General features: G+C 43.1%; 4 protein-coding genes across 4 annotated transcripts in view; 2 read left to right on the forward strand and 2 right to left on the reverse strand.

Annotated features, from left to right (window-relative positions):
- The first annotated feature begins 860 nt into the window (after positions 1-860).
- On the forward strand, positions 861-3,750 carry LOC114840851. Its single transcript, XM_034297015.1, has 3 exons — positions 861-1,109; positions 2,114-2,396; positions 2,775-3,750. The coding sequence occupies exons 1-3, from the start codon at positions 1,024-1,026 to the stop codon at positions 3,417-3,419; spliced, it is 1,014 nt and encodes a 337-aa protein (XP_034152906.1). The 5' UTR covers positions 861-1,023; the 3' UTR covers positions 3,420-3,750.
- Positions 3,751-6,509: 2,759 nt separating this feature from the next.
- On the reverse strand, positions 6,510-17,180 carry si:ch211-282j22.3 (ER degradation-enhancing alpha-mannosidase-like protein 3). The gene is made up of 20 exons (XM_010877654.3): positions 16,170-17,180; positions 15,444-15,489; positions 15,118-15,218; positions 14,538-14,577; positions 14,141-14,253; positions 13,844-13,997; positions 13,338-13,472; positions 13,128-13,233; positions 12,863-12,960; positions 12,290-12,415; positions 11,969-12,052; positions 11,800-11,883; positions 11,576-11,700; positions 11,254-11,419; positions 10,953-11,107; positions 9,862-9,979; positions 9,565-9,741; positions 9,135-9,300; positions 8,628-8,825; positions 6,510-7,495 (listed from the first exon to the last, which is right to left on the reverse strand). Exons 1-20 carry the CDS (start codon positions 16,310-16,312, stop codon positions 7,266-7,268), a joined length of 2,565 nt encoding a protein of 854 aa, XP_010875956.2. The 5' UTR covers positions 16,313-17,180; the 3' UTR covers positions 6,510-7,265.
- An 852-nt stretch (positions 17,181-18,032) lies between these two features.
- slc31a2 (solute carrier family 31 member 2) lies at positions 18,033-23,818 on the forward strand. The gene is made up of 4 exons (XM_010877653.4): positions 18,033-18,242; positions 20,774-20,840; positions 21,010-21,241; positions 21,333-23,818. Exons 1-4 carry the CDS (start codon positions 18,237-18,239, stop codon positions 21,496-21,498), a joined length of 471 nt encoding a protein of 156 aa, XP_010875955.1. The 5' UTR covers positions 18,033-18,236; the 3' UTR covers positions 21,499-23,818.
- An 89-nt stretch (positions 23,819-23,907) lies between these two features.
- Positions 23,908-27,999, reverse strand: part of niban2a (niban apoptosis regulator 2a) — a 32,656-nt gene continuing 28,564 nt past the window's right edge. The window contains exon 14 of the mRNA XM_010877652.5: positions 23,908-27,999. Within this exon, the coding sequence (XP_010875954.2) occupies positions 26,894-27,999 (1,106 nt within the window). The 3' untranslated portion in view covers positions 23,908-26,893.

Consider the following 27,999-nt stretch of genomic DNA (forward strand, 5'->3'; position numbering starts at 1 on the left):
CTACTTATAAAGCATGTAGAAGTCTGTAATTTTTCATAGGAACACTTCAACTGTGAGAGACTGAATCAAAAAAAATCCAGAAAATCATAATTGTATGATTATATTATAATTAATTTGCATTTTAAGAAGCCCTCCTGTTCTCCACTCATTACCTGTATTACAGTTTTTCCCAATTGCTAAAACACAAAAAGTGAATGCCCAGATCAAAGCGTCAAAACCGTACCGTTTGCATGCATGTCTTACACACAGGCACCAAATGAATAAACACATTGTAGGCATTGCACTGCAAACAATTGTGCAACACACGGTGCAAAACACTACACACAGAGTGTTGTATGTTACACACGTTGGAAAATGAGGAAACACTTTGCATACAGCACATCCATTCAATAATAAAAACACATGCGACAATAGCAACACCCCCGCACACACAGTAAAACACTTAACCGGTAATTGAACACCAATCAGTCACAGCTGTAGCACTATAAATAGAACTCAGGTATGTGCACCTGTCGTGATACAATTGCGAATATGGAGGCCGAAGGACCAAGGGGAAGGAGAAGACGAGGAAGAGATGGGGGAAGAGGGAGAGGAGAACGAGGAAGAGATGGAGGAAGAGGGAGAGGAGAACGAGATGGGGGAAGAGGGAGAGGAGAACGAGATGGGGGAAGAGGGAGAGGAGAACGAGGAAGAGGGAGAGGAGAACGAGATGGAGGAAGAGGGAGAGGAGAACGAGGAAGAGGGAGAGGAGAACGAGATGGGGGAAGAGGGAGAGGAGAACGAGGAAGAGATGGAGGAAGAGGGAGAGGAGAACGAGATGGGGGAAGAGGGAGAGGAGAACGAGGAAGAGATGGAGGAAGAGGGAGAGGAGAACGAGATGGGGGAAGAGGGAGAGGAGAACGAGATGGGGGAAGAGGGAGAGGAGAATGGCACCAACCTGAACGGGAACCAGGCAGACGCATAACTATCACTGACGACATCAGGGCCACTGTGGTGGACCATGTCATCAACCATGGCCTGACTATGAGGGAGGCTGGGCAGAGGGTCCGGCCCAACCTCAGCCGCTTCACGGTAGCCAGCATCATTCGGACATACCGACAAGAAAACAGGTATGTCCTGAATTAACGCCAAAGGACTGCACAGTGAGGTCTGCTACCCGACCCGAGCCCGACGGGACCCGAAAAATGTGCGGGTTTCGGGTCGGTTTCGGGTTAATGTTTAATGAACAGCCTCGGGTTCGGGTCGGGTTCGTAAAACTAAAAAGTCTATATATAGTTTGCGTGCCGTGTGCTACTGTGCTTTGCCTGCTTGCTGTGTGTGTTGTGGTGACCGGCACGCGAGAGAGAGAAAGTACATGCGTGCGCAGATGTGCAATCAATGTGCATATGTTACACAGACACACAGGCGCTCCTCTCTCTCTCTCTCTCTCTCTCAAAAAAATAATAAAAAAATAATATATATATATTTATTTATTTTATCATTATAATATCACAAAACCGTTTTGCGCATGTGCTACCGCTCTTGCGCGCTATTTCAGTCACAACAACACAGACAGCAGCAGTGTGACTGTTACAACTGTTCGACCACAGCAAAGTTATGCAATTGGTAAGTTAAGTTTTTTTTCTCTTACTGCTGTGCTGATGGGGCCGCTGCGCCTATGTAACGATATTTGTTTATCGTTTTAAGCAATCATTAAATACATATTGCAAACATGTTTTTTTTTACCTCGGGTTCGGGTCGGGTTCGGGCTTAACATGTAAATGTAACTGTCGGGTCGGGTCGGTTCGGGTTAAATGATCGCGGGTACGGGCCGGGTTAGGGCTTCAGTTTAAAGCCCGTGCAGACCTCTAAGTACCCACACAGCAAATTGTCTAGTGTTAGTGTAGATTTTCCAGTGTTACAGTAATTTAACACTTTTACAGTGGTTTACATATAAACCCTGGGGGAGTGTTAATTTGACTGTAACTCTGAGTGTTAAATTTGCATTTTCAAATTTGCTGTGCATCAGCGTTCTGGCTGAATCTGGTTATACAGTATTTCACCACGTACAGTATGACAGTACGGGATGGGGAACAGAACCTAACCATCGACACTAATCATGAATTGTTTGCAGAACTGCCAGGCGACCTGCCGTGGGAGGAAGGCAACGAGTGTTCACCCATGCCCAGGAACTGGCCGTTGTCAACCTTGTGGTGGCAAACAACGCCATCACCCTGCGCCAATTGCGTGAGCGCATCCTCGAAGACCAGGCAATTTTCCACAATGTGCACAGTGTCAGTACGACGACACTCGCCCGGGTCCTGCGGGAACACCACGTCAGCATGAAACAACTTTACAATGTTCCATTTGAGAGGAACAGTGTTGCAGTCAAGAACCTTCGCTATGACTATGTGCAGGTGAGTGCCACAGTACCACTACAATGGCAGTTGTGTGTTTACATGGATATATACCTTGCAGTCGCCCCCTTACTGCAAAAAAAAAAAAACTTAAAAATCTTGTTCCATTGGCAAAAAGGTCACATTTATCTTGTTTTTATGTAAAATAAGCTAACCATCTAGATTGTTTTACCTGAAAACAAGATAAATTTGACTTTTTTGCCAATAGAACAAGATTTTTAAGACAAGATTTTTTGCAGTTGGAGGGACACTGCCAACATTTTGGTGATATCCGAATGTGTCCAACCCAATCCACAGTCATTGTGTGACATTGTAGAGGCAGTATCGCTGTATTCAGGAACACAATAGTGACATTTTGGTATATGCATGTTCTGTTAGACTGTCCTGGCCTTCGATGCGGCAGCGCAGCAACATGAGTACATCTACATAGATGAAGCTGGGTTCAATCTGGCAAAAACCAGACGTCGGGGCCGGAACATCATCGGCCAAAGGGCCATCGTGAACATCCCCGGGCAGCGCGGGGGCAACATCACCATGTGTGCCGCCATTGGTGGTCAAGGGCTCCTCCATCACCATGCCACCCTAGGACCCTACAACACTGCACACCTACTGGCATTTCTCGATGCACTACATGCTGTGGTCACACAGGACAGACCAGGGCAGCCCATGTTTGTTGTCATCTGGGATAATGTCAGTTTCCACAGGGCTGCTCTGGTCCGGGACTGGTTTGCCAACCACGACCATTTCATGGTGTTGCACCTGCCCCCTTATTCCCCGTTCCTAAATCCGATCGAGGAATTCTTTTCGGCATGGCGGTGGAAGGTCTATGACCGCCTACCACATGTACGCGTGCCGCTCCTGCGAGCGATGGAGGAGGCATGTGGGGACATCGAGGTGGGGTCGATCCATGGGTGGATACGCCACACACGGAGATATTTTCCCCGTTGCCTGGGAAGGGAAGACATTGCCTGTGATGTGGACGAGGTGCTGTGGCCCGACCCCAATCGACGACGAGATCCCTGACATGGACCTGCAATAGAAACACCTACACCAGATGTTCAATACTTATAGTAGTTCTGCACCTGTACACTGAGTTTTGGTTGTGGAAATAAACACGGTTTACAGACTACAAATGTAGGCAGTGTCTTGAGTACAGTTGACCTGTGTGTTGTGTTTGCTTTGACTGTTTATATTGCATGTGCATGTGTGTTTCCTATCGATCCGAAGAGGGCCTTTTCAAGTTAGAGTGTTGCGTTTTGATTGCAGAATGTTATTTTGCATTGGCAGTTAGATGTTGATCTCCAAGTGCTGTGTCAAGAAATCTTGTGTGTTGAGTTTTGACACAATGAGCCAAATTTTTATTTTTGTGTGTAAGCAATTGAAAAAAACTGTAACTGCACCTGTTTGAACTCCTTACCTGTATAAAGACACCTGTCCACACACTCAGACTCCAACCTCTCCACAATGGCCAAGACCAGAGAGTTGTGTAAGGACATCAGGGGTAAAATTGTAGTCCTGCACAAGGCTGGGATGGGCTACAGGACAATAGGCAAGCAGCTTGGTGATAAAGGCAACAACTGTTGGCGCAATTATTAGAAAATGGAAGAAGTTCAAGATGACGGTCAATCTCCCTCGGTCTGGGGCTCCATGCAAGATCTCACCTCGTGGGGCATCAATGACCATGAGGAAGATGAGGGATCAGCCCAGAACTACATGGTAGGACCTAGTCAATGACCTGAAGAGAGCTGGGACCACAGTCTCAAAGAAAACCATTAGTAGCACACTACACCGTCATGGATTAAAATCCTGCAGTGCACGCAAGGTCCCCCTGCTCAAGCCAGCCCGTCCAGGCCCGTCTGAAGTTTGCCAATGACCATCTGGATGATCCAGAGGAGGAATGGGAGAAGGTCATGTGGTCTGATGAGACAAAAATAGAGCTTTTTGGTCTAAACTCCACTTGCTGTGTTTGGAGGAAGAAGAAGGATGAGTACAACCCCAAGAACACCATCCCAACCGTGAAGCATGGAGGTGAAAACATCATTATTTGGGGATGCTTTTCTGCAAAGGGGACAGGAAGTCTGCACTGTATTGAGGTGAGGATGGATGGGGCCATGTATCGCGAGATCTTGGCCAACAACCTCCTTCCCTCAGTAAGAGCATTGAAGATGGGTCGTGGCTGGGTCTTCCAGCATGACAACAACCCGAAACACACAGCCAGGGCAACTAAGGAGTTGGTCCTGGAGTTGCGTAGCCATTCTCCAGACCTGAACCCAATAGAAAATCTTTGGAGGGAGCTGAAAGTCTGTATTGCCCAGCGACAGCCCCGAAACCTGAAGGATCTGGAGAAGGTCTGTATGGAGGAGTGGGCCAAAATCCCTGCTGCAGTGTGTGCAAACCTGGTCAAGAAATACTGGAAACGTATGATCTCTGTAATTGCAAACAAAGGTTTCTGTACCAAATATTAAGTTCTGCTTTTCTGATGTATCAAATACTTATGTCATGCAATAAAATGCAAATAAAAAAAATCATACAATGTGATTTTCTGGATTTCTTTTTTTTAGATTCCGTCAATCACAGTTGAAGAGTACCTATGCTAAAAATTACAGACTTCTACATACTTTGTAAGTGGGAAAACCTGCAAAATCGGTAGTGTATCAAATACCTGTTCTCCCCACTGTATACTGGAGTATAGGTACTCTTTCAATAAGAAATGACCAGTTTAAAACACCTACATACTAAGTTAACAAAAAGGAAGCAAAGAAGATTGAAAACAAATAAGTCAGAGACAACTGAGATTATGATTCTTAATATATTAAAATCAGTTTGTTTAACTCTCAAAGAATCTTCTCAAAGACAAAGTACATTAGAAACTGATACTGTTATCAGCAATAATTACTTTGGCACTTTTGTAAGCTTCAGCTATTCTTATTAACATTTCAAAATGGCAAATCATATTTCTAGAATAAAAACATAAAATACATTTCCTTTTTTAGGTCTTACGGCCCTTTCCTCTCAGAGTACACAGTAATAGCTGTATATGGTATATATATATAGGACAAATATATAAAGTGAGCAGCAATACTGAAAGGCCCACGGCCCTAATGTTACTTTTGAGGAAATCATACAGTACTCTGTCTTGTCAAGACTAAGAATAATGGGTAAATAACCCACTTTTACATCTTAAAATTATATACATTAAATGTAATACCCATGCAATTGTCTGATCAAACTCAGGAATGATACAATGCACAGATGTGAAGGGCTGCATCTGATCATACAAATTAGAAAGACTATGGCTGCCTCATCTTAACTATCAACACACCAGCAAACCTCATACTGCAAAAAGAAGGACCAAGAAAAAAAAAGAAACAATGGAAGTCTTCTAGTTCTGACACTGTGCACACAATGACACAAAACCTGGTGGTAATGAGAAGACACAAGTCAAGAAATACAAAAGGTCCAGCCAGCCAGACAGACAGACACAGACCAAGAGGCAGGCAGACACCAACAGACAGACTGGGTTTTAGATATTCTGTTCATGATCATCCTCCACCATATGTTCTCAGAAGATGATGCCCATGTGCAAAAGTGCATGTTATTATTAGACTCTGGTGGCACAGGGGCACTGGTGAAAAAAGTGAGTGTACAAACCTGGAGCTAAAACCATCGGACAAAAAAACAACAGGCTGTGGAATCAACTTAAAGGTAGACTCAGCGTTATGCCACCAGCAGATTAAGCCAAGTGCCATGCAAGACCTCTCACATTATCTGTGAATGTGCACAATGAGTTTCACACTAATAACGTGGTACCAGAACTTTTGAATTCCTTTTGAAGGCAGTCAATTCAACTGAAAAAAAAAAACTAAAAACGGAGTAAATCCCAAGCAAAGACAATACACGCAGATTAAAATACACTTGAAATTGTCTAAGTTGGTCGCATTTTCTTCATAATTTATATAATATATAAATATATAGTTTTTTCTACACTAAAGTATTTATTTAAAAAAGGATTTGCTTTATGAAATTGACTGTTTTCAATTTGAATTAGTTGGTTCAGATGTACCCAATATATTAGGTTTACTTAGTGCATATTGGAGTCTAATCCCAAATAACTGACAATTAAAAAATTTAATTTGCATGACTAAGGTCAATACTAGGTCTTGATATGGTATGTACCAACAATCACACCTACACATATACAAACGGAAGCATTCAAGTCTGTTACACTCTTACATTTCCCTGATTTACCAGTACTATAGAAATAACACTGAACTCATTGGATTACCCAAACTGGCCCCTTGTCCTTTGTCTGAGAGCATTATAGTTTAAGGTACTTGTGAGTGGTAACACCTGCCTTTGGTCAACAGAGCCAATTCCTCTCCTATTCCTCTTCAAACAGCACTACTAGCCACTCTGGTGAAAATGAACTAACATCACTGAGTTGACCAGATAATGTTATTATTGCAGCAGCTCAACACATGGTAGCCCACAGTACAAAAACAAACAAGGCCCTGTACATCGCCTCAAATTACTTTAACCATTCCCCCTAAATGTGCACATTCATTTTCTCCTACAATCCTCAGACTAAATCACCACAACACCACAGATAGACTTCCATGCCCTGTGCCCATCCCTTCCAGTACACGAACACATACTGCAGTCCCAATATCCATTAACTATGAGCCGATCCTCAGGCTTTACAAGTGGAGTGGCAGTTAAACTATTAAAGCTCCTGTCCAGTCAGCTGTGTGTAGAGGGGGCGGCAGGGCAGTGTGGGACCTCTGGCTCAGCATCATGCCTCTAGACACTGAACAGGGATGAGTGCTGGGGAGCCCCGGCCCTGTGATCGGTGGCAGGGGTTGAGGAGTTTCAGGGGTCTGGACAGGGGTCACGGGGGCTGTCGGAGTGGGGTGCATGACGGCCATCCGGGGTTAGGCAGTTGTCTGCCTTCTGTCGGCACTCCTCTTCCTCCAACATCAACTCATCCTTCTTCAGGACAAACTGCAGGGTTGGGCCTATGCCCTCCTCTTCCTCCAGTTCCCCCTCCTCCGCTAGACGGAACTTAATGTTCATCGTCCCCAGGGGTGTCTCTGCTTTGTCTGGGGTACGGTGGACGACAGGCAGGTAACAGGCAAGAGAGACAAACAAAGAGCAAAGAAGTGAGTGGCAAACGTATTCTTTTAAAAGGTTTGTCTCAATGACGTGAGGCCCATTGTTTAATTTATAAATCATCACAAAGGTTAAAGTAAGCTTCAGAAGGTTGGAAAACCCATTCACTTACATGGGATGTATTTTTCTTAACTATTAACTTTCTAGATATTTATCCCTGCAATGCATTTGACCTACGAACAGCTCTTAGCCATGGTATATTGGCCATATTCCACACCCACTCGTGCCTTACAGTTACTCTAAAAGTGACCAACACGACTAGAACCGTAAAGATATATACGTGATGTCATAGCCGCACATACGGTCTGATATACCATGGCTTTCAGCCAATCAACATTCAGGATTCAAACCACACATTTTATAATTCAGTTCAAAATGAATTAATGCCAACAGATGCTTTATTATACAACTCACAACAAGTATACAATTTCATGTTACCCATTGGTGACACAAATCCAAAGCCCAGCATTATCGCATTATCAAGAGAAGAGAGTTTTAAATGTTTAAACAGGTCTTCCTCTGTTATTCAGGTCTTTATCAATGAAAAGATCTGATAGTGTAGGAGGAAAGTGAGGTGAGGGTTTGTGTCAAATTAGCGATGAGACAGGGATTCAAAGCCAGAATAAAATACTATGAGGTTTATGTGTTGGTGTTAAACCCTTTTCTACCACGATCCCCTCTTTTAAATTCAATTTAAGTATCATGGTTAGGGTTACATTTTCAAGCACTAAAAATTGCAGAAAATCATTGTCACAGCCAAATAGCTTTTGTTATTCATATATTTTCATTAGGTTTTTAAAGGCTTTTGTAAATTGATTAACCAAAGTGAAACTGAGTATAGTGGGTACACTATAAGGGCAGAGTTAGTTTGAGTGCCAATTAATGTTCCTCTAATTTGGCTAATTTCCACCAGGTCGGTGCAAATTAGGGATCTCTTGAAGATTCCACAGGAGGTTTTAAGAACAGGACTTAAAATAAAAAGTTAAACTATCATGATAGCCCCTTTAAAAATAGGTTTAAATAAAACGAGAATATAAGACCACCCACAGTCATGTCACATACCTGCCATCTTGCCTAGCCGTTTTTCATTGGGCAGCATCAGCACATCCACGTTTTGGTGATCCTCCAGCGCAGAGGTGAGCAGCGCCCCCTCCTGGCTGAACAGGAAAACCAGGGGGATGGCGATGTCGGCCGTGGAGCCTCCGTCCCCAACCATCTGGAACAGGGGCGTCTCTGCACTGTTACTCCCTTCTCGGTTGTCTAGGAGGGACCGGAGAAACGGGCCGAATTTGGTACTTCAGAACACAAGTGGGGCTTGTGGGTGACACACGAAAGAGAACCGCTGTCAATCAAAGCCAGTTTGGGAACGAACGGCCAAGTAAGTGATAAAGCCCAGGCCTTGTCAACTAGGCTTCTGACAGCAGAGTAACTGTGTGCTGGTATTATGGTCTGTGTATTGAGCGGTGCAGGGCCATGAGAATGCGTGGGAGAGAGATAGAAGCTGTGTGTGTGTGAGAGAGAGAGAGAGAGACAAAGTGACAGAGAGCCAGACAGAGAGACTGGCCTAACCTATGAAGATGACTCCGATAGCCCCAGCCTCCTGCAGCCTGCGGGCCTTGGCAGCGAACATGCAGTCTCCCCTCAGGGCCAGGGCAATGTGTCCCCCCAGCTCCTCAGCATTCTCTATGTGTCCACATGCTGTGTAGGGAGAGCTCTTCACAATGCTGCCCTTCACCTGGAAAAGCAACAGGGTGTGTGTGAGACCAACAGAAAGAGAGTGTGTGCGCAAGGGTCTCGTAAATACGGCGCACAGTATTGACATAAGCAGACAACATACGCTCTGGAAATATTACAAACTAACTCTGACATGGGTTAATATTTGATTTTGGCCTTCTCGTATTCGGGCGATGAACGTGTCGAGGCAACAGATGCCCCTAGCTTGTAAATATTTTGTTACACAGGGACCAACTAAAAATCAACGCAAGATCAAAAAGCTCACCCCGTGCTCCTGCTTGGTAAGGTCCATTCCAAACTTGGCTGGTCCTGCAGTCAGGACCGTTCTACCGAGAAACGGGGGGGATATCAGCTGAACGATGAGGGGCACCACCTCTTCCTCGGCAGAGTTCTGGGTCACCTCTGCCACCAGTTTCACCATGTAAACACCTTTATTTGCCTCCTATCAGATTGGAGAAAATCAGGAGAATGAAGGTGAGGGTAATGCTGCCCTGCATAATAAGAGACAGTGCTACAGACAGCCATCTGAGGGGTGAACTCCAAAAGCCCCCAGCCATCTTACCCCGCGGGCTCCCGAGGACCCGAGGGCTGCCTCGTTCAGGGGGGTGAGGGAGATGCCCATACTCCTCAGAAACTCCACCGGCTCCATACTGTGGTCGTGAAGTGGCAGCTTAATACCCCTGCATATAGAAACGCCCACAATTAGAGGTGGCGTTTGATTCATCTGACCCAGGGTACCCCAGGGAGACATGATGAAAACCACGAGGGAGGAAAATAAAATAAATCACTGATTCACAAACTCTGGCAAGCCGATGAAAAGGGTAATTTGAAGAGTCTCATTTGTAACTCTGTATCCCAAATTCAAAATCAGTCTTTGCCCAATTCCGTCATATTTCACAGCCCCCAGTTCCAGGCAGGCTCGGTCACTGATGTCAGTACAATCAAACAAACTTCACCAGTGAATGTCTGTATGAGGTCTAGGGCCTTTTCCTATTGGGTATACACCAACATAATTATTGGCCAAGGCCTAGCTGGTCAAGACCCGCGTCAGTTCAGACTTTGCTAAATCTTAAAAAAAAAAAAAAAATTTCATCTGCATTTATTTCCCCCATAGTATTACAGCCTTCTTATTTCCCCCATAGTATTACAGCCTTCTCATTTTTTTATGTTTTAGGTGCACAACCAAATACATATAAGGTCTGTGTTTGTTTTTAATGAAAAATAAACTCTGCCACTCAAAGACAACATCAGGATTGAAAAAAAGCAAGAACAAAAAAGCAGAAAAGGCCTAAATCTAAATCCCACCTACATATAAAAGCTCATAAATGAAATCATTTCTACAATAACAAGTGTTATGTCAACCTCATAGTGTGGAAATATCAGGGAATTTTCTTTTTTTAATGCACTGAGCATTTAAATCAAGTCGTCTGACAGCCTCAAGTCCTGTTTTTTTAAAGGTACAACATTTTAGACTGGGGTCCACAGAACTGATTTTTCATAACAACAAAAAAAAAATCCAATCTAGGTAACCAGTTCAGGGTTAGTAAAAATTATGAAATAGAAGGAAAACGGGAACAGGAACTCCAAAAAAAATGTATACACCATCTACCACAACGTGAACAACCATTTGGACACGGTAACAGACACACACACCTGACAGGCGAAGCATGGAAGGCCCGGCCCACCCCAGTCAGGTACTTGTAGCTGTCCCTGATGGTCTTGGCAAAGGAGGGGTTGTTGGGGAACAGGGTCTGGGTGCTGGGGCATGAGTAAGTGAACTGGTCTTCCTCCACGACAGTATGCACTTCCTGGAACATGCAGACACAAAATGGCGGATCGGTTTCAGCTATCCAGACCATAACATAACTATCCAAAACAGGAAAGCTGGTTCAAGTAGACACCATAGCCCGTGTGACCAGTGACACATAAGTGTTGGTAAGGGACCAAGTCTCACCGTGTCGTTGCTTTGACAGCGGGGCTGTGATGTGGACAGGGAGACAGGCAACAGATGGGCCTCAGTGGTGAAGATGTAGTCATCGATGTCAAAATGAAGCTGGTTCCTCTCAGAGAACAGAAGATACAGGTACTTAAACATCTCGGCTAGGAAGAACGAGTCCATCCTGCAGAGAGAGGGAGCGTCGGAAATCATTTGAAGAGTTTTTAAAGACCGACACTTCTGCTAGTAATGTTGAAAACATCACTGGTGGAGGCTTGTGGAAGAAAGAATCAGTGGATTTAAGAATCAGAGGCTTTAACACCGGGCTGCGTTCAACAACCTGTCTTCGTGGGTCCCTGTGCGGACATCCTGCACGGCTGCAAAGCCACAAGGCACCCTGGCATGGGCGTTGAGCTTCTCCACGATGGACTGGCCCACCCTGAGGTAGTAGGGGTCACCGGTGGCCTGTGGGAGAGAAGGTAGGTTTTTTCCTGTCCTTTACCTCTAAACCAGCTGAGCGTTTGGCTTTTTACAGCGGATGGAAGCAAACTAAAACTACACTACCTTGTAGAGGTAGTATGTGCTTTCTGCAAACTCGGGCCTGAGAGGGTGTTGACCCCAGTGAACTCTGAACTCTGTGGTGAAAGCCTGCAATGTGAAGAAAAACAATGTAAAGCAAAGATAAGAACAGATATTATACGGTTTCCTACAACTTACTGTCACTTTTTCCTACCTCCGGGAGAAACTTATGCTGCTTGGTGACTTGGTAAAGCATCTCATGGGTCTCTATGGCTGGTTTAAGGTCCCCTCTCAGAACCTGTGGTAAACGGGTGATAAGGCTACTTAAACATATAACCCCTGTGAAATCAATATAAACTCAGTCTTCATCTTTAGTGTTCAGAGACGACGTGGCCTTGATGATTTCATGATCCAAGCAGAACGTTTCATTATGAATGTGACATATTTGCAGCCTATACGGACAGAAGCAAATGGGACATGAACAGGTGATTCCAGAAGAAGTGATGCTGAAGCCAGAGGCTGTGTTGTGACTGACCTGCAGGCCAGGGAAGAAGGCGAGTAGCGAGTCCATCCAGCTGCGGACGCTAACCGTGGGGTTGTGCATGTGGACATTGAGCAACAGCGGAGGCTGGCTGATGTACTTCATAATGGCACTGTAGTGCTGGAGGAGAAGACGGAGAAACACTAAATACACTTCCATGGACTGCAATATATCTGCAGTTACAGAGAGAAGGCACGGTACATGTAGACAGACAGTGCAGAAAGGCAAAGATGATATAGTGAAGACAAAGGAACAGAGACAATCAAGAGGGTGGAGTAGTGTACATATTAGAGATGGTGAAATAAAGGTAGTAGAGATGGCGTAGATATTACAGATGGTGAAGTAGAGGTAGTAGAGATAGCATGAATATTAGAGATGGTGAAGTAGCGGTAGTAGAGATAGCATAGATATTAGAGATGGTGAAGTAGAGGTAGTAGAGATAGCATAGATATTAGAGATGGTGAAGTAGCGGTAGTAGAGATAGCATAGATATTAGAGATGGTGAAGTAGAGGTAGTAGAGATAGCATAGATATTAGAGATGGTGAAGTAGCGGTAGCGAGTCTCACAGTGTTGAACCTCTCCAGATAAACGTTGTCTCCCAGGAGGATGTAAGCCTTCATCAGGTACTCATAGTATGAGTCAATGCCAGCACCCACGCCACTATCTGAGGAGGGAGAACATGTCTGTTAACAGACAGCTCTGCAGACAAACACATACTTAAAAACAAACTAGTGGGATTACGTCAATTGAACATGTTTGTTCCTACTGGAAAGGTGAGAGTGGGAGAGTATGTGTGAGGGTGTGTGTCCTGTCTGTGGTGCTCTGACCCACCTCTCCGGACCCAGTCTCCATTGTGGATATTGATGACAGTGCCCACAAGGTCGCTTCCCCTCTGTCTCTTCTCCCACAGAACGTCTAGTGCTTTCCTAGCATGCTCCTGTGAAACACAGAAACAAATGGATGGTTCATACAAACTAGCTAATAAATAAACTACACACAGCGATCATATTATATGAACTATAACTGTAATTCCTAAAGTACCTCAAACACAGATTCCCCGGACAACCGACTGAGAGCAGCAAACTCCAGAATCATGGTCCCGGCACAGGCGGTACAGGTGTCTGACTCAGTGCCAGTCCGTGACAGAGGGTTAAGGACCCCGTACCTCAGATTTACCTTGGAAGAACACAGAAGTACATTGAATGTGGTTTCCTTTCAAATGCACAATACTTTTAATATGAAAAGCCTTTTAATATGAAACCAGACACGGGGAGGGGTTACCCCAGGGTACAGAGAACCCACACACAGGGATGTGTTACCCCGGGGTACAGAGAACCCAGACACGGGGAGGGATTACCCTGGGGTACAGAGAACCCACACACAGGGATGTGTTACCCCGGGGTACAGAGAACCCAGACACGGGGAGGGATTACCCTGGGGTACAGAGAACCCAGACACGGGGAGGGGTTACCCTGGGGTACAGAGAACCCAGACACGGGGAGGGATTACCCTGGGGTACAGAGAACCCAGACACGGGGAGGGATTACCCTGGGGTAAGGAAGGCCACTGGTGGTGTTGAAGGCAGGCAGCAGTCTGTGGCCGAGCTCCTTGGCCATGTGGAGCAGCTCATCGGTGTACCACTGCATCCACTCCCCCTGCTGACGGAGCATATCCGCCATCACATGCGCCCCCAGCAGGCCACTGTATGCACAGCAAGGAGATGGGGTGGTGAGCATGGTCAATGCCCAGACAATTACTTTACCATTAACCGGTCAAACACTGTCAACAAAACAGGAGACATTATGGTATGGTTAAACAGGACAGTGTAGTGTATAGGTGGTTACCCCAGGACTCGGATGTTGGTCTCAAACACAGACACCACCACATCATTGTCCAGCCTGACATCCCTCACAGTCCTCCGCACGGCAGCTTCAAACTCTTCCAACTTGTTTAAAACCTTGACAAGACAAACATCAGTTTATGTGGGAATAGAGTGTATATAAGCTTCGTAACAGGTTAAAATAAATACATATTTTTTTCAGGGCAGCAAAAAACACTGCATTTCAAAAGGTTTTTGATAAGGTTCCCAGAAACATAAGAGAGAAGGGCTCTGTTTAATCTATACATTGACTCAGAGGAGATGTCAAGACAGAGGATTCCATCTGTTCATTGATTTCTCAACAGACGTTTGTGTTACCATACTCAACAATTCCAGCCACACAGACAGAATCAGATACTCACCACTAGAGTATCTAAGGTGTCGATCAGTGTGAGGGAGAACCTTGGAAAGAAAACAGGGTTATATTTCTTGTGGAAGACAGAAACTGACATTTCTTATTGAATACCTTTTACTGGTATTTGAGCAAGTTTATTTTTAAATGCCTACCTTTAAGTAACCCAAAAATGCGTTGTTTTCTTTTTAAACATACACACTCCACTGATGTTTAGTTAGTTAGTTAGTGGTGTCGAAATTAGTAGACATTTGTAATGACTGAATAAAGAATCAAGTCGTGTCAGCCAATTAAGATCATTCTGAAGTACAAAGTAACAAAAAAGTAAAATTGGGCTTTAACGACTACTTCTGCATTTCACAGCAGAGGAACTGGGTCTTGCTTTATGCAAACATCAACCCACAGTGTTTCCTTATTCTCGAAGCCTTACTTACTTGAAAAACACAGAATCTTTCTTTAGCTAGCCCTGTGTTTACAACAACACAAGGGATGACATAAGGGACATAAATCCATCAAGAGTGTAACTATACATAAATCCATCAAGAGTGTAACCCCCCCCGTGAGGAGACTTTCACTGTGGCTGTACTCACTTTCCCAGAGAATCATCAATGTCACCCCTATTCGGCTCCAGGCCTCGCACCCTCCCCTTGCAGCTCAGGGGCATCAGCTCATCCGCTGGGTACGCATATTTCTGTCAGTCAGGACCAAGGCAGAGTAAGGACCAAGGCAGAGTAAGGACCAAGGCAGAGTAAGGACCAAGGCATTTGTTGAAATACGTTGCAATAATAGAAAATCAACAAGCCTGGTGCCCTGGCCTGCATGATAAGAAGTACCGGCGGACAGCCTCAGCTACTGGCTGAAACAACCAACTACAGAATTTAGTTAAAATGGCAATAATACGGTTAGGCGGACTTACCATATAGCTGCCATAGGCATGATCGAACATCTCAACGATCTGGTCCCTGTAACAGAAAGGTGTATACTAAATCAGCATGACCACTCTTACCCATAGAGCACAACCGCAGAAACTTTCAGCATTCTAATTTCATTAATCAAAGGTTGGAACATTAAAATACAGCTGTAGCATTAAAATACAGCTGCGGAAGTAGCATCTGAAGTAGGTGAAGCAGCCAAGCGTTATTACTATGCTCCACATACTGTAAAATGAGCTCATGATTGAATGAATTGTGTCTTTAAGAGAAATTAAAGCATTTCTAGACATTTCACTTTAGGACAAAATGCTTTGATATATGGTTGTGTGCTTCCTTGTTCAAAATGTTTGTGTTAGCAAGCATGCAAATGGTGCAGTCTATTTAAAAAGTACCCCTGAAATGGTCATATGGATAATAAAGACATACAAATTAAACAGATCGCCCATTTGAATACCCATCCACTCATCTAGTGACACAGATCAAGGCTCCAACCTAGAATGTCAGCTCTGTGCTACGATAGGGCCTGGGACAAGACAAGATTATTTTATCATCATATGTCAAATATTGAGTCTTACTTATCCAGAAAAAGTGGTGACACTTCAATGTTCGGAAAAATATGTGGTCACAAAAAGCAGGTAAACTAATGAAGAAAATATTTGCTAGGGCCATGGGACTAAAAGAATGAACAAACACGTCAATAGTAACCTCACCTGATTTTGGTCTTTTCTTCTGGTAACATGACCTGACCTTCATGGCCATCGGCCCAACTAAGAAGGCTTGTGAGTAGTAGGGCTCTCAGCATCCCGGCAATGACAGGAGAACTTTCTGGCCAGCAAAACAGCTTTGCTTCCATTTGATCTTTGACAGGTCACAAGAGGGTGTTCCTGTGCTCTCAGTTACACTCCGGAAAGATCACATCGTACAACTGAGTTCTTCCTCTGAAAACTACGTGCAATGCCCTCCAGAACGCATCAAGAGTTCGGAGTTGACAACTATCTCGCCACACTACAGTTAACTGGATTAGTTGTCTGAATAGGTAAATGACAACAACTTGTCACAAACTTATACAGCCAGACTGGCTAACAGATTAAAACTAAATCAGGTTAGTTGTGATGTAAACAATGACAAAGCCGATTATCCTTGGCCAATCAGGATCATTATTTAGTTAGCCTAACAATCCACCAATGCAGTGCCAGGTAGTGGGTGATTGTTGACCCAGGGCAGGCATTTGCCACTACTGACAGCTGTGTAGACGTGTAGCTAGCTTTAAGCTTGGTAGCTAGCTAGCTATGTCCATATACTTTGAATCACACTCGAAGCTCCACTTATGTTATCCACTAGTGTGCTATCCCAGTCTTTAATCAAGCGTATACTCAAAAAGACAGAAAGGAACTCCATCGGTGAAGTTAGCTTGTTAGCAGCAGCTACGAAGTATTCCAACTAGCTACGTTTGTTAGCTGCGTGCTAGTTAATGTTAGCTAAATAACAAAGAGGAACCGGTGTTGTCGGTAATTCCGTTTGAATCTTCTTTCGTATTGAAATACAAACATCTCTTCTTCCGTGTCAGTCCCAAGCCCCTGGCAAACTGCTCGTAAACCAAACCTTGGATGAAACCTCAGAGAAGACCCCTTTCGTAAACCACACTGATCAGTTTCTTTGGTGCCTGTTTAGCTAGCTATATGCTTCATACAGTTTACTACACAGCTTGCGTAAAGGAAACGCCTCTGAAAGCGATGTTGAGTGAATAGAAATACAACGAATAGAAAATGTGTCCCACTTATTTCAAATGAAGAACAAGTTCATTCTTAACTATATATTTCTATGTGGGCATATCGCGAAATTAGAGGAGGAGTTATACATTTAATTGGTCAATGAATGGAGGAATGTAATAGGGTCCCACCCACTGAGTTACTTCCTATCAATCACGTTCATGAAGCCATGCTGCGTGACGGGGTTGCTTAACTACTCAGTAATCATTTCGTGATAAAAAGAAAAATATGCCACTCAAACCCAGCTTCCCATTTTCTAATAAAATAAGTCATATCAATCAATTAAACCGTAACCCTTACCAAATCTGCATTAATAATGAAAATCATTTAAACACTCTGAAATCGTTTTTAGGGGGATGTATCCAAATGTTTTATAATTAATTTAACCCATCTGAATTGCTTTGAAAACATTAAAAAAGTATTCCCCAATTAGTTTTGATATTATAATTAATAAAGGCATATTGGCATCAGACAATTGCATACTACATGGCTGCATCCTCAACTGGATGGATTTGGAAAACAGAAAGATATGGGCAGTTAAACGGATCTGCCTTCTAATGCGAATTTTGAAATGATCTCTAGGTGATAAGAGGAGCTTTGCGGGAACCTGAGAACTAACCCAGAAATCTATGTTATTTATTCACCTCAAACTTTTGTGCACATTTTCCGTAATTGCCGCCCTTATTGTTGGCTAACAAAGTCAACAGGACGGGAATATCTTTCTGATAGGTATACTTCAAATCATTACTTGTATAGCAGGTGTAACTGTTATACAACGACACTCTTACTTTGAAGGATTCACACAAAAAGAATCCGTGAACCGGAAGTACGTATATGGTGCTATCTGTAAACAGTTCTGTATTATTGTGTTGTACCTCGAGATCGAAACGTACCTAAATGACAAAACTAGTAGAAGTGGAATGTAGTAGTTCACCCGCTTTTGCCATGTGGAATCAAAGATCCTGAGGATTCTGCAAAATCTGTAATCGTTGTTCAAGCTGATCAGCCATGCATGTAAGTAGTTTCTTCACATTATATTTTACGTAGAACATTCTTTGTGTTGTTGTCGCGAAATTTACATTACCTTTTCTGCTTTAATTAGTCTTTTGACCAATGACAACCAATACTCTAGTAGTCAAGGCCTGGATTCATAGAATGTTATAACATTATGACATTCAAAGCAAATGCTTGTTTGAATTAATTATATCTGACAGGACAGCTGTACCCACTTAAGGGTTCTTGGCATATCCAAAGGGGGTACTTGAGAAGACACGGGACCATACTGTAGGCTTACTGTTAAAATGCACTTGAGGGTTCTCCAGAGCAAAATTAATTTGGTGATACAGTTACTGAAAATGTTGGGTACCGGTGCAGCATTCCCATCCCACGTTTCCTTATATAAAATAATAACACAAGATAATAATTTACATACATTATATTAATATAAAAAACAATTGTGTTTATTGATAAAATGGAGGGGCTATAAACAGTTGGTGATTTAGGGAACTTATAATCCAAGTGGGTTTCCCCATAACTATTGAAATCGTGTATTTTCCCAAGATGCAATGAGAGCATGACTTTGCATTGTCAAAGTAAGAGGAAATCAATCTTGTTGATGACTGTTGATAAACTATTAACAGGAGGGTAATTCCATAGTAAATAAGGAAACATTGCATCTGAACTGTTCAAATAAAGGTTTTTGTAACACTTGCAGAAATGTTTATTTGTTGTTGACTTGTATTGTTTAACTTCACATTATAATTTTTTTTTTGACACACACAAGTGAAACATTTTAGTATGGTCATTTGAGTGACCAGTGCTTGGAGGATTTGCTAGCAACTACATTGAGTCTACAGAGTTCAACAAATCATACTTTAACATTTTTTAAGTAATACTTTATATAGTTTATACACAGTACCAGTCAAAAGTTTGGAGACACCTACTCATTCAAGGGTATTTCTTTATTTTAGTATGTTTCACATAGTGAAAGAACAACAGTCAAAACTATGAAATAACACATGGAATCATGTAGTAACCCATTGAAATGCATTAATATATTAGATTCTTCAAAGTAGCCACCCTTTGCCTTGATAATAGCTTTGCACACTTTTGGCATTATCTCAACCAGCTTTAGGAGTTGGTCACCTGGAGCGCTTTTTCTACAGTCTTGAAGGATTTCCCACATATGCTTTCCTTCACTCTGCAGTCCAACTCATCCTCAAACCTCTCAACTGGATTGAGGTCAGGGGGTTGTGGAGGCCAGGTCATCTGATGCAGAATCATCACTCCTTGGTCAAATAGCCCTTACACAGCCTAGAGATGTGTTTTCGGTCTTTGTCCTGTTGAAAAGCTAATTATAGTCTCACTAAGTGCGAACCAGATGTGATGGCGTATTACTGCAAAATGCTGTGGTAGCCATGCTGGTTGAGTTTGCCTTGAATCCTAAATAAATAAATACAATGTCACCAACAAAGCATGTCTATAGCATCACACCTCCTCCATGCTTCACTGTGGGAACCACACATGCTGAGATCACCCACGTTGCATCTCACAAAGAAACGGTTGGAACCAAAAATCTAAAATTTGAACTCATCAGACTTAAAGACAGATTTTCGCTGGTCTCATTTTTGTGACTGCACTGGAAGAAACTTTCAAAGTTCTTGACATTTTCTGGATTGCCTGAGCTTCAGTTAAGGTAACGATGAACTGTCGTTTCTCTTTGCTTGTTTGAGCTGTTCATGCCATGTTTGTACTGTAGTACTACAGCGCAGACACAGAGATGGTCTCCTATATACCCACCCTACCTTATCACAACAAATGGCTCAAACACATTAACAAAGACCGAAATTCCCCAAATCAAGGCACACCTGTTAGTTGAAATGCATTCCAGGTGACTACCATATGAAGCTGTTTGAAGGAATGCAAACCTGTTATCAAGACAAAGGGTGGCTTCTATAAATAATCTACAATATGAAATGCATTATGGTTTCTGTATGATTCCATTTGTGTAATTTCATGTCTTCACTTATTATACAATGTGGAACAGTAAATAGTAAAAATACACTCGAAAAAGTAGGTGTTTCCAAACCTTTGACTGGGGCTGTATGTATGTTATGTATGAAGTATTCAGTCAAGGATGTCAACTAATTCAGTTGCACAGGTCATCAAAGGTATATCCGCTTAGTCTTTTTTTTTTTTTTTTTCAAAGTAAGGACAGCAGTTATACAAAACAAACATAAGTTCAGGTTATTGTTTTCAGTTTTGTTTGAGACTGTAAAGCCAGAAGGAGATGAGGTACTTAATTATCTGTTTGGTAGAGACTGGAAAACAACAAGTCACATCCCTGTGGGTCCACAGAACAGCAGTGGGGGGTATAGTTTGTACTGTATACTAAACCATCTAATTTCCCTACTGTTATTATCTACCTAAGCACATAACATGTTGTGCATTATATTTGACATTTGGTGATGTAACTAGTGGTTGTTGCGCAGGTCCCAGATCTGGTTGGCTGCATGTTAACTGTAGTTGTACTTCCCTTCTTTCAGATGACTTTTGAGGCAGGGAGCAGTGTGACACTGCTGTTTGATTTCTGGGAGGTGCATGGGCCCACAGGTAAGCTAACGGTAATGTGAGACCTGTGTCCTGAAGGACTCCATTACATTAGGTTGCTGTCCACACCGTGCTATTAGTATCGCTCCAGACAGCTGCTGTCACCGCTGATGACCGTCATTAGTGTCCGCTGTGCTAAGCGCCGTGGTCAACGGGGTTTTGTGCGTTGCAGGCATGGCGCTGTCTGTGTTCGTGGTGCTTCTGTTGACCGTGTTCTACGAGCTGCTGAAGGTGTCAAGGGTCTGGCTGGGGAAGCGTTCTGAGCAGGCCGATCAGTCCGCCTTCTCACCTCCCGTCCTCTCATCAGAATGCCAGGGAAGCAGCGCCGCACTAGCCAGTAGCCTGTCGGAGTCCTCCCTGGCCCCAATGGAACAGACCGTTCACATCCCATCAACCACAAACCGGTAGGATTCAAGTCATTAGAGCCAGGAGGACTGAAGCTGTGAGCATGTGATAAAGTGCAGCAGTATCACGGTTCTGTGTCCTCCTCCCCAGGTGGTGTGTCCATGGTGTCCAGACAGCCCTACACATCCTGCAGGTGGTTCTGGGATACATGCTGATGCTATGCGTGATGTCCTACAACACCTGGATCTTCCTGGGGGTCATCGTGGGCTCGGTCATAGGATACTTCATAGGTTTCCCTTTACTGGATCAATTCTGATCGAACTAAAGAATTGAGAGGAAGAGTAAGACGGACAAAAGATCTGCAGGGACTAGATATCCTTTACCTGTTGTCAAGGATTTGTGTCACGAAACGTGGTGATGCCTTCAATTCAGAAATGTTCGAATACAGTTAAATATATTTGGCCTGGTCCACGCTGTTGATCATTCAGCTGGTTGGAATTTGAGATAAAATATTGATTCTGAAGTAAATGCATTCAACTTCAAAATCTGTCTGGCAGTCAAAAGTGCAGACAATGAAAGTCCATGCACAGTATGCATACATACTAACTGAAGCCTCCGAAATGTTTGCATGGTTTTGCACATGCCAGGTGGAATTGAACCTGTACCGACACAAAACATTTGAGTAAACAGTCCTTTCCTGTGCACATTTTGTATCAAATATCAACTGACTGAAGAACAAACGGCACAGACCACCGGTAGAATAAGTTCAAGTTTTTATTTTATTGCACATTCTGGTTTTGTTTCAGACAAATATACGTAGAATTGGTATTGAAGTCTGATTTAATCAGGACAGTCAAACGTGCTCTAAAGAGTATAGGATAGATCCTTCCAAGCTGTTTTCTATTCTGACCTGTATATGCACTCAGATGTGCAATAAAATCTACCTGAAGTGAAAAGCAGTTCCAGAGTCTTACTTATACATGATCTAAAAGAAGTAAGATTGAGTCTTTGTAGTGACATGGGTACCACATAATACATATGTGATTCAGCCCCCAAGTTGCCTTAGAACAAAATGAATCAGATTAAATGCTTTTTCGATGTGATGTAGTCAATTAGCCTCCCCTTGGATGACCATCTATATGAGACATGTTCACTGACTCAACCTTTAGTGAGGGTTTAATCTGTGGTTGCTAGTTTTCCCTGGTGTCATTTTACCTTTAACATCCCAGGGTAGACTACTTGCAGAGAGAACTGAGATGATGCATGTACAGACACCACTCCAGTCACAAGACTACATGTGGAATTGCCACTGAAAAATCAGAAGCATGTGATTGAGTCGTGTAAACTCTATAGATATTGTGGGTCAGGGTCATTGGGAAAGAATATACTCTATTGCTCAAAGGTGAACTGAATATGTGGGTCATGTGGCTTTTTGTCATTTCAGATTGAGTGCACCGAGCTATTAGTGCCTTTGATTTGTAATAGACTTTAGATGCATTATTGTCAATTTTAATAACCATTTTGAATTGAGTTGTGGAGTTGTAAATCAGCCTAGTAATGTTAGATCTTGGACAAACTGTTTTTTATAAATCTATAAACTGTGAAAATAGATTATTGCCTACTCATACAAGGCTTTTAAAAACAAAACCACTTTTAGATGGATTTTATATGAACAACACAGCTTACTCTTGCTCTGTTTTTGTTACTATATTAAACATGTGCTTTATTATATCTATCAGTAAATTCCTCTAACCTTTGTGCAACACTGTTTGATAAACAATAAATGTATTGGTTTGACAAAAAAGCTTTTACAAGTTTTAGTCTAGAGATACAAATGAGGAATAGGAAAACCATAACTAATTTAACCAATAAAATATGAGTTGTGGTGTTTGGCCAATGTTCCACAGCAAGGCTGTGGACACGACAATGCGGAATGACTGTATAAACAGTACTGTGGTCAATTGGACAATGTAAACTGGTAGCTTGGATTCCTGAATGCTGATTGGCTGATAGCTGCTGTATACCACTGTTATTACATCACAGAACTCTTTACTGTTCTAATTGCTCTATTAACCGGTTTATAATCGCAATAAGGCATCTCTGGGGTTTGTTGTTTATGACCAATAAACCACAGCTAAGCAACTGTCCAGGCACTCTGCGATGTGTCGTGCCTAAGAACAGCTCTTAGTCATCATATTTTTGCCATATACCACACTCCCTCATGCCATGTTGCCTAATAATATACCAGAAAACCCTGAAGTGCGTTATTGCTATTATTGAACCAGTTACCTACGCAATCGAAACAGTAACAATTACTTGGAATACCTGCGGTATACTGTCTCATATACCACAGCCTTTTGCTAATTAGAATAAAGATCCAAACCAACTGGCTTATATTCTCTGCAAGTATACTCTCAGCTGTGGTGAAGAGGTCAGTGGGAATGTCAGTGGCAAAGATGGTAAACCTCATCACCCCAGCAAAATGTTCCGTCATTTATCTTATTTGTGTGTTTCACAATATGCTGAGGTGAAAATCAGAACAGGATGCTTGAATTTTCACCTCCCAATTTGGACATTTTCACTTAGGGGTGTTCTCACTTTTGTTGCCAGCGGTTTAGACATTAATGGCTGTGTGTTGAGTTATTTTGAGGGGACAGCAAATTTACACTGTTATACAAGCTGTACACTCACTACTTTACATTGTAGCAAAGTGTCATTTCTTCAGTGTTGTCACATGAAAAGATATACTCAAATATTTACAAAAATGTGAGGGGGGTACGCACTTGTGAGATACTGTAAATAGAGGAATGAAAAACAGTACAATAGATGGACACAATATTAAAAGGATAATTAACTGCTGTTGTGTACAGTATCCATTTGGTCATGAAGTTATATGAAACTTTTTCTCAATGCTACAAAATCACCCTGATTAAGAACAATGTGCCTCAAATATATACATATAGTGTCCATAGAAATAGCATGCATAGTTTAGAAAACAATGCTGATTTCTCTCATTTAAGGGAAAAAGAGACTTGATTGTATTCCCTGGGTTGGCTGACAGAGACCTCTTCATTACAAAGTATATAGCCTGCTGTCATTCACCCAGAGTACACGCTACCACACACAAACATTCCATGTCAATTACAGAGTCTGCTGATGCGTCACAGTCAAGACAAGACAAGCCATCAGCAGAGTCCCTGCAGTAATAACTCTTAGCATGCCCCTGGAGGTGCCATTTCAGCAGTGCTGTGGCTATGGCATGTGCAGGGCTGTGAAAAAAGCAGTTGCCCCTGTCCTGATTTACTCAAATGTGGCATATTGTTTTCATTCATGTTTTGAAACCTAAAGAGAACCTGAATGAACAAATTTGAAATGTTTTATTCATCTGTCCTTGGAACATTTCCATGAGTATTGAGGAGTCTTGATAGAAGTCTCCAGGCACGAGTTGACTTTTTGAACAGCATGGATCCTGTTATGAAAACACAAATCTCATTTTTATTTGTTCACTCAGTTTCCCATATTTTGTGAAAATATGCAAAACCTTTTGAAACTCCAAAGGCAGGCATAAACCTTTCCACAGCATTGTTTGAAATAGGACTGTAGTGACTGCTACCATGTGAGTGGCTCCACTCACACCAATAAGGGTTGGACAAACACACTGAGTAAAAGTAATGAAGTGCCATGTCAGGCCGGTGTCATGTACTATGAAAATACAATGAAGCCACATGTGACAAAATATTGGTCCAAAAGGTTCAACATACACTGACAAAAACCTCATGGCTGCTTTTATAGAAGGGTATCATATTGAAGAAGCAGAGCTCAGAGACACTGAATTGGACAAAAGACCCATCTCTGATATGTTTTGACAATGCCCCATTACAGTCGGTTGACATTAAAATGTATCCACATCATCAGCCTGCTTATACTTATTGTATTCATGTTTTGTCTTGTAATCATAATGCCTTTGGCCAGGTGGTCATTGGAAATGACAGCTGGTTCTCGGTCAAATTACCTGGTTAAATAAAGATGAAAAACAGCAATGCCCTCTAGTGGTCAATAAGGTCATACAACAACCAGTGAGTGGGCCTGTTTGTTTTGCATTCCTAAGTGTCCCATGCTTGATATGGCTTTATTTATTTTTTGCTCATTAAGGTAATTTCTGATTTCAGTCTCAGTGTTGTGGTTTGTTGTGACAACATATGAAGGAAGTCTGTATCATTTCCTCGAAATAGACAAAGATTCTAAGGTAAATCAAGAACCGTGTAATAGAGGGACAGCCACGCCCAGGAGATTTTTGTTGTGTGATTTGGCATCTAAAGGATGCAGTACTGCTCAGCTAAAGCAATTTGTGACTTGTCTTTATGCTGTTGGGCACGTCTCCTACTGTCTGCGCCATTGATTAGATAGCCACACCTTGCAGTATGTTCATATGCTTAAACCTAAAAATGACAAATACTTTACTCAGTAAGTTCACTCCCAGTAAGACCAACTTCAAATGGTTGTGCAACACTTTTGCCTGGGGAGCAATATACACACACATCCTCACATATGGTTCACGCCATCTTCTAGAGTTTTACGAATTGCTCCTTGGGCACCCTACAACGCAGCTTACTGCACCTTTCCAGTTTGGAGGTGTTATCTGGGAAGCGGAGTCATGTTTCAGTTGGACCTTGTGTTCAAATGACAACCAGGTAAATGTTATCTTTATTCTTTTAATAAACCCTCACTTCTACAATGTGTCTTCTGAGATGTAGAAACTAAACCTAACCCTAAAATCTAGCTCTTACCCCACCTTTACCTAATGCCTAATTATTTTATGGCTATAGAATCTAGTAGAAACCCTAGGATACATGTATCTTACTCATCAGAGAAATTGGAACAGTCCAAAATGTACCTACTTCTCCCACCCAGGGCACTGGGCCATACAAAACTCAGATGTTGGGACTGTACCAATGCACCTAAGAGTTCAGTTCCTCTGACCATATCATTTGGGCCTAGCAAATTGGCCTCACTCTGTTGTGTAACGTGTATTTTATTTATTTTGTAACTTCCAGTTCTTCCCACAACTGTTTTTCAGTTCTGACTTAAATTATTTAACGTCCTTTCTCTTTGTGACTAAAACGATGAAGGATAACTGCCTCGGATACGTGGGGTTTGAGTGATACTAAAAGAGAGAAATAAACCAAAATGTGTCCTGAGAGGCAGTATAACTTCATCATAGCAGCGGGGGGTTTGTGTCCTCGTTGTGGCATACCAACAGGGTCTCGCATAGGACAGTGCCAATTGATTTGGCACTGTTCCGGGTTTGTGGTAAGTCTTGTCTCGCTCAAACAACTCCTATAGTAAGTTGGGTTAGCTCAGTGGTGGTTTTTGGATGAGAAATGCAATCTCCCAGCGAGTAAGTGTCAGTGAGAGTAGAATGGACAGTGTGAAAAGCAGAAGAGCATCTAAGTGAGACCTGAGGACACCGGTCTTGATGTTCAACTCTCCTGGAGCTGCTGAGAAGTGGTATTGATGAAGATTGGCCATGATTGATTTAGGAGGATTTACCACTGGAAAAAGAAAACAATTAAAGAAAAATGTATGAACTTGAACATGCATGACTAGAGATGAATGGAAAGAGGTTGAGTCCTAATAAAAAGTCTACTATTAAAGAAATGACTGTCCACAATATATAAGCGGTCAATGTTTTTGCTCCCTTGTTTTCCTATTCAAATGTCATATACAATTTCTGTCTGATACGCATTTTTTGCAGCAAAGTCCTCCCCTGTCTCAGAGTCATTGTCAAGTGCTGTGTTTCCCTGCTCTAAAACCACCACCACATCTGCTTGGTCAGCTACAGTGTCCGTTCCTTTCAGAGCAGCTGGTTGAGCTTCGATATTATCTAACGTCTCATTGGTTGGTGACTGAAAGCCGCTGTCATCATGACGCTGGGGGCTGGAGCCTGCCAATGACAGTGCCATCTCAGCGTCAGAGTCTATGGCATACTTCGTTGTCCTCCCTGCAACATCTTCCTGTACCGCCATCTCTATTTCCTGTTTGGCAATCTTGACCGCAGTCTCACCGTCCTCCCCATTGGGCTCAAAAGCTATCACCCCCTCTTCCTGAAGACCCAACGTAGCTTCCTGGTGTGGATTTCCTACCAGCAGCTTGCTCACTTCCTGTGAGGTGCTCTTGCCCTGCACTGACTTCCGGCGCACCTCTTCCACCACGGTGGTGATGAGCGTCACCTCCTCTCTGTCCTCCAGCCTCAGCATCTCCGTTTCCTTTTCCAGCCCTGCCTCATTGCTGCCAACAGCCACATGCTCTGTGGAGGCCGGGACTACCATCTCCACCACCGGGTTGATGAGGAGCCGGATCTCCTCCACACTGTCTGGGGATTTAGGATCCGCCTGGGGACCTTGTTCCGTGCAGGTCCATGTCTCTGCTTCCATGGGGGGCTCGGTGTCTGGCCTCTTGGGAGGCTCTGGATCCATGGAAGTCACTCGCTCCTCATGTTTAGCCTCCATCTCCTCCTCCATCTCCATCTCCCCCTCCTCTGGGATGAAGTCCACCCCTGGCACCTCCAGGCAGGACTCATAAGGCAGTGGGCCCATGTCGTCAAGCTGGATCATGGAGACCACCTGCCTGCGCTTCCTGCTGGAGCCCCCCCCACCTCGCAGGTGCCCCTCTGGCCCCTCTTCCCCACCCCCAAACTGGGTGGCCCAGTCAACCGAGGGGTTGTTCCCCAGCAGGTGGAGGTTGGGGTCGCTGTTGGTCAGGATCATGCTGTCTCTGTACAGGTTGTGTTTCCTCTGGACCGCCGCCTCTTTCACAG

This window comes from Esox lucius, chromosome 14 (assembly GCF_011004845.1).
Source record: "Esox lucius isolate fEsoLuc1 chromosome 14, fEsoLuc1.pri, whole genome shotgun sequence".
Lineage (NCBI taxonomy): Eukaryota > Metazoa > Chordata > Actinopteri > Esociformes > Esocidae > Esox > Esox lucius.

Coding starts and splice junctions, on each gene's coding strand:
- slc31a2 (XM_010877653.4), top strand. Junction 20,841..21,009: donor GGAGGTGCATGGGCCCACAG/GTAAGCTAACGG, acceptor TGTGCGTTGCAG/GCATGGCGCTGTCTGTGTTC. Junction 21,242..21,332: donor ATCCCATCAACCACAAACCG/GTAGGATTCAAG, acceptor CCTCCTCCCCAG/GTGGTGTGTCCATGGTGTCC.
- LOC114840851 (XM_034297015.1), top strand. CDS start 1,024: ATGAGGGAGGCTGGGCAGAGGGTCCGGCCCAACCTCAGCCGCTTCACG. Junction 1,110..2,113: donor ACATACCGACAAGAAAACAG/GTATGTCCTGAA, acceptor AATTGTTTGCAG/AACTGCCAGGCGACCTGCCG. Junction 2,397..2,774: donor TTCGCTATGACTATGTGCAG/GTGAGTGCCACA, acceptor ATGTTCTGTTAG/ACTGTCCTGGCCTTCGATGC.
- si:ch211-282j22.3 (XM_010877654.3), bottom strand. CDS start 16,312: ATGGAAGCAAAGCTGTTTTGCTGGCCAGAAAGTTCTCCTGTCATTGCC. Junction 13,234..13,337: donor CCGGGGAATCTGTGTTTGAG/GTACTTTAGGAA, acceptor TGTGTTTCACAG/GAGCATGCTAGGAAAGCACT. Junction 7,496..8,627: donor ACGGCTAGGCAAGATGGCAG/GTATGTGACATG, acceptor ACCGTACCCCAG/ACAAAGCAGAGACACCCCTG.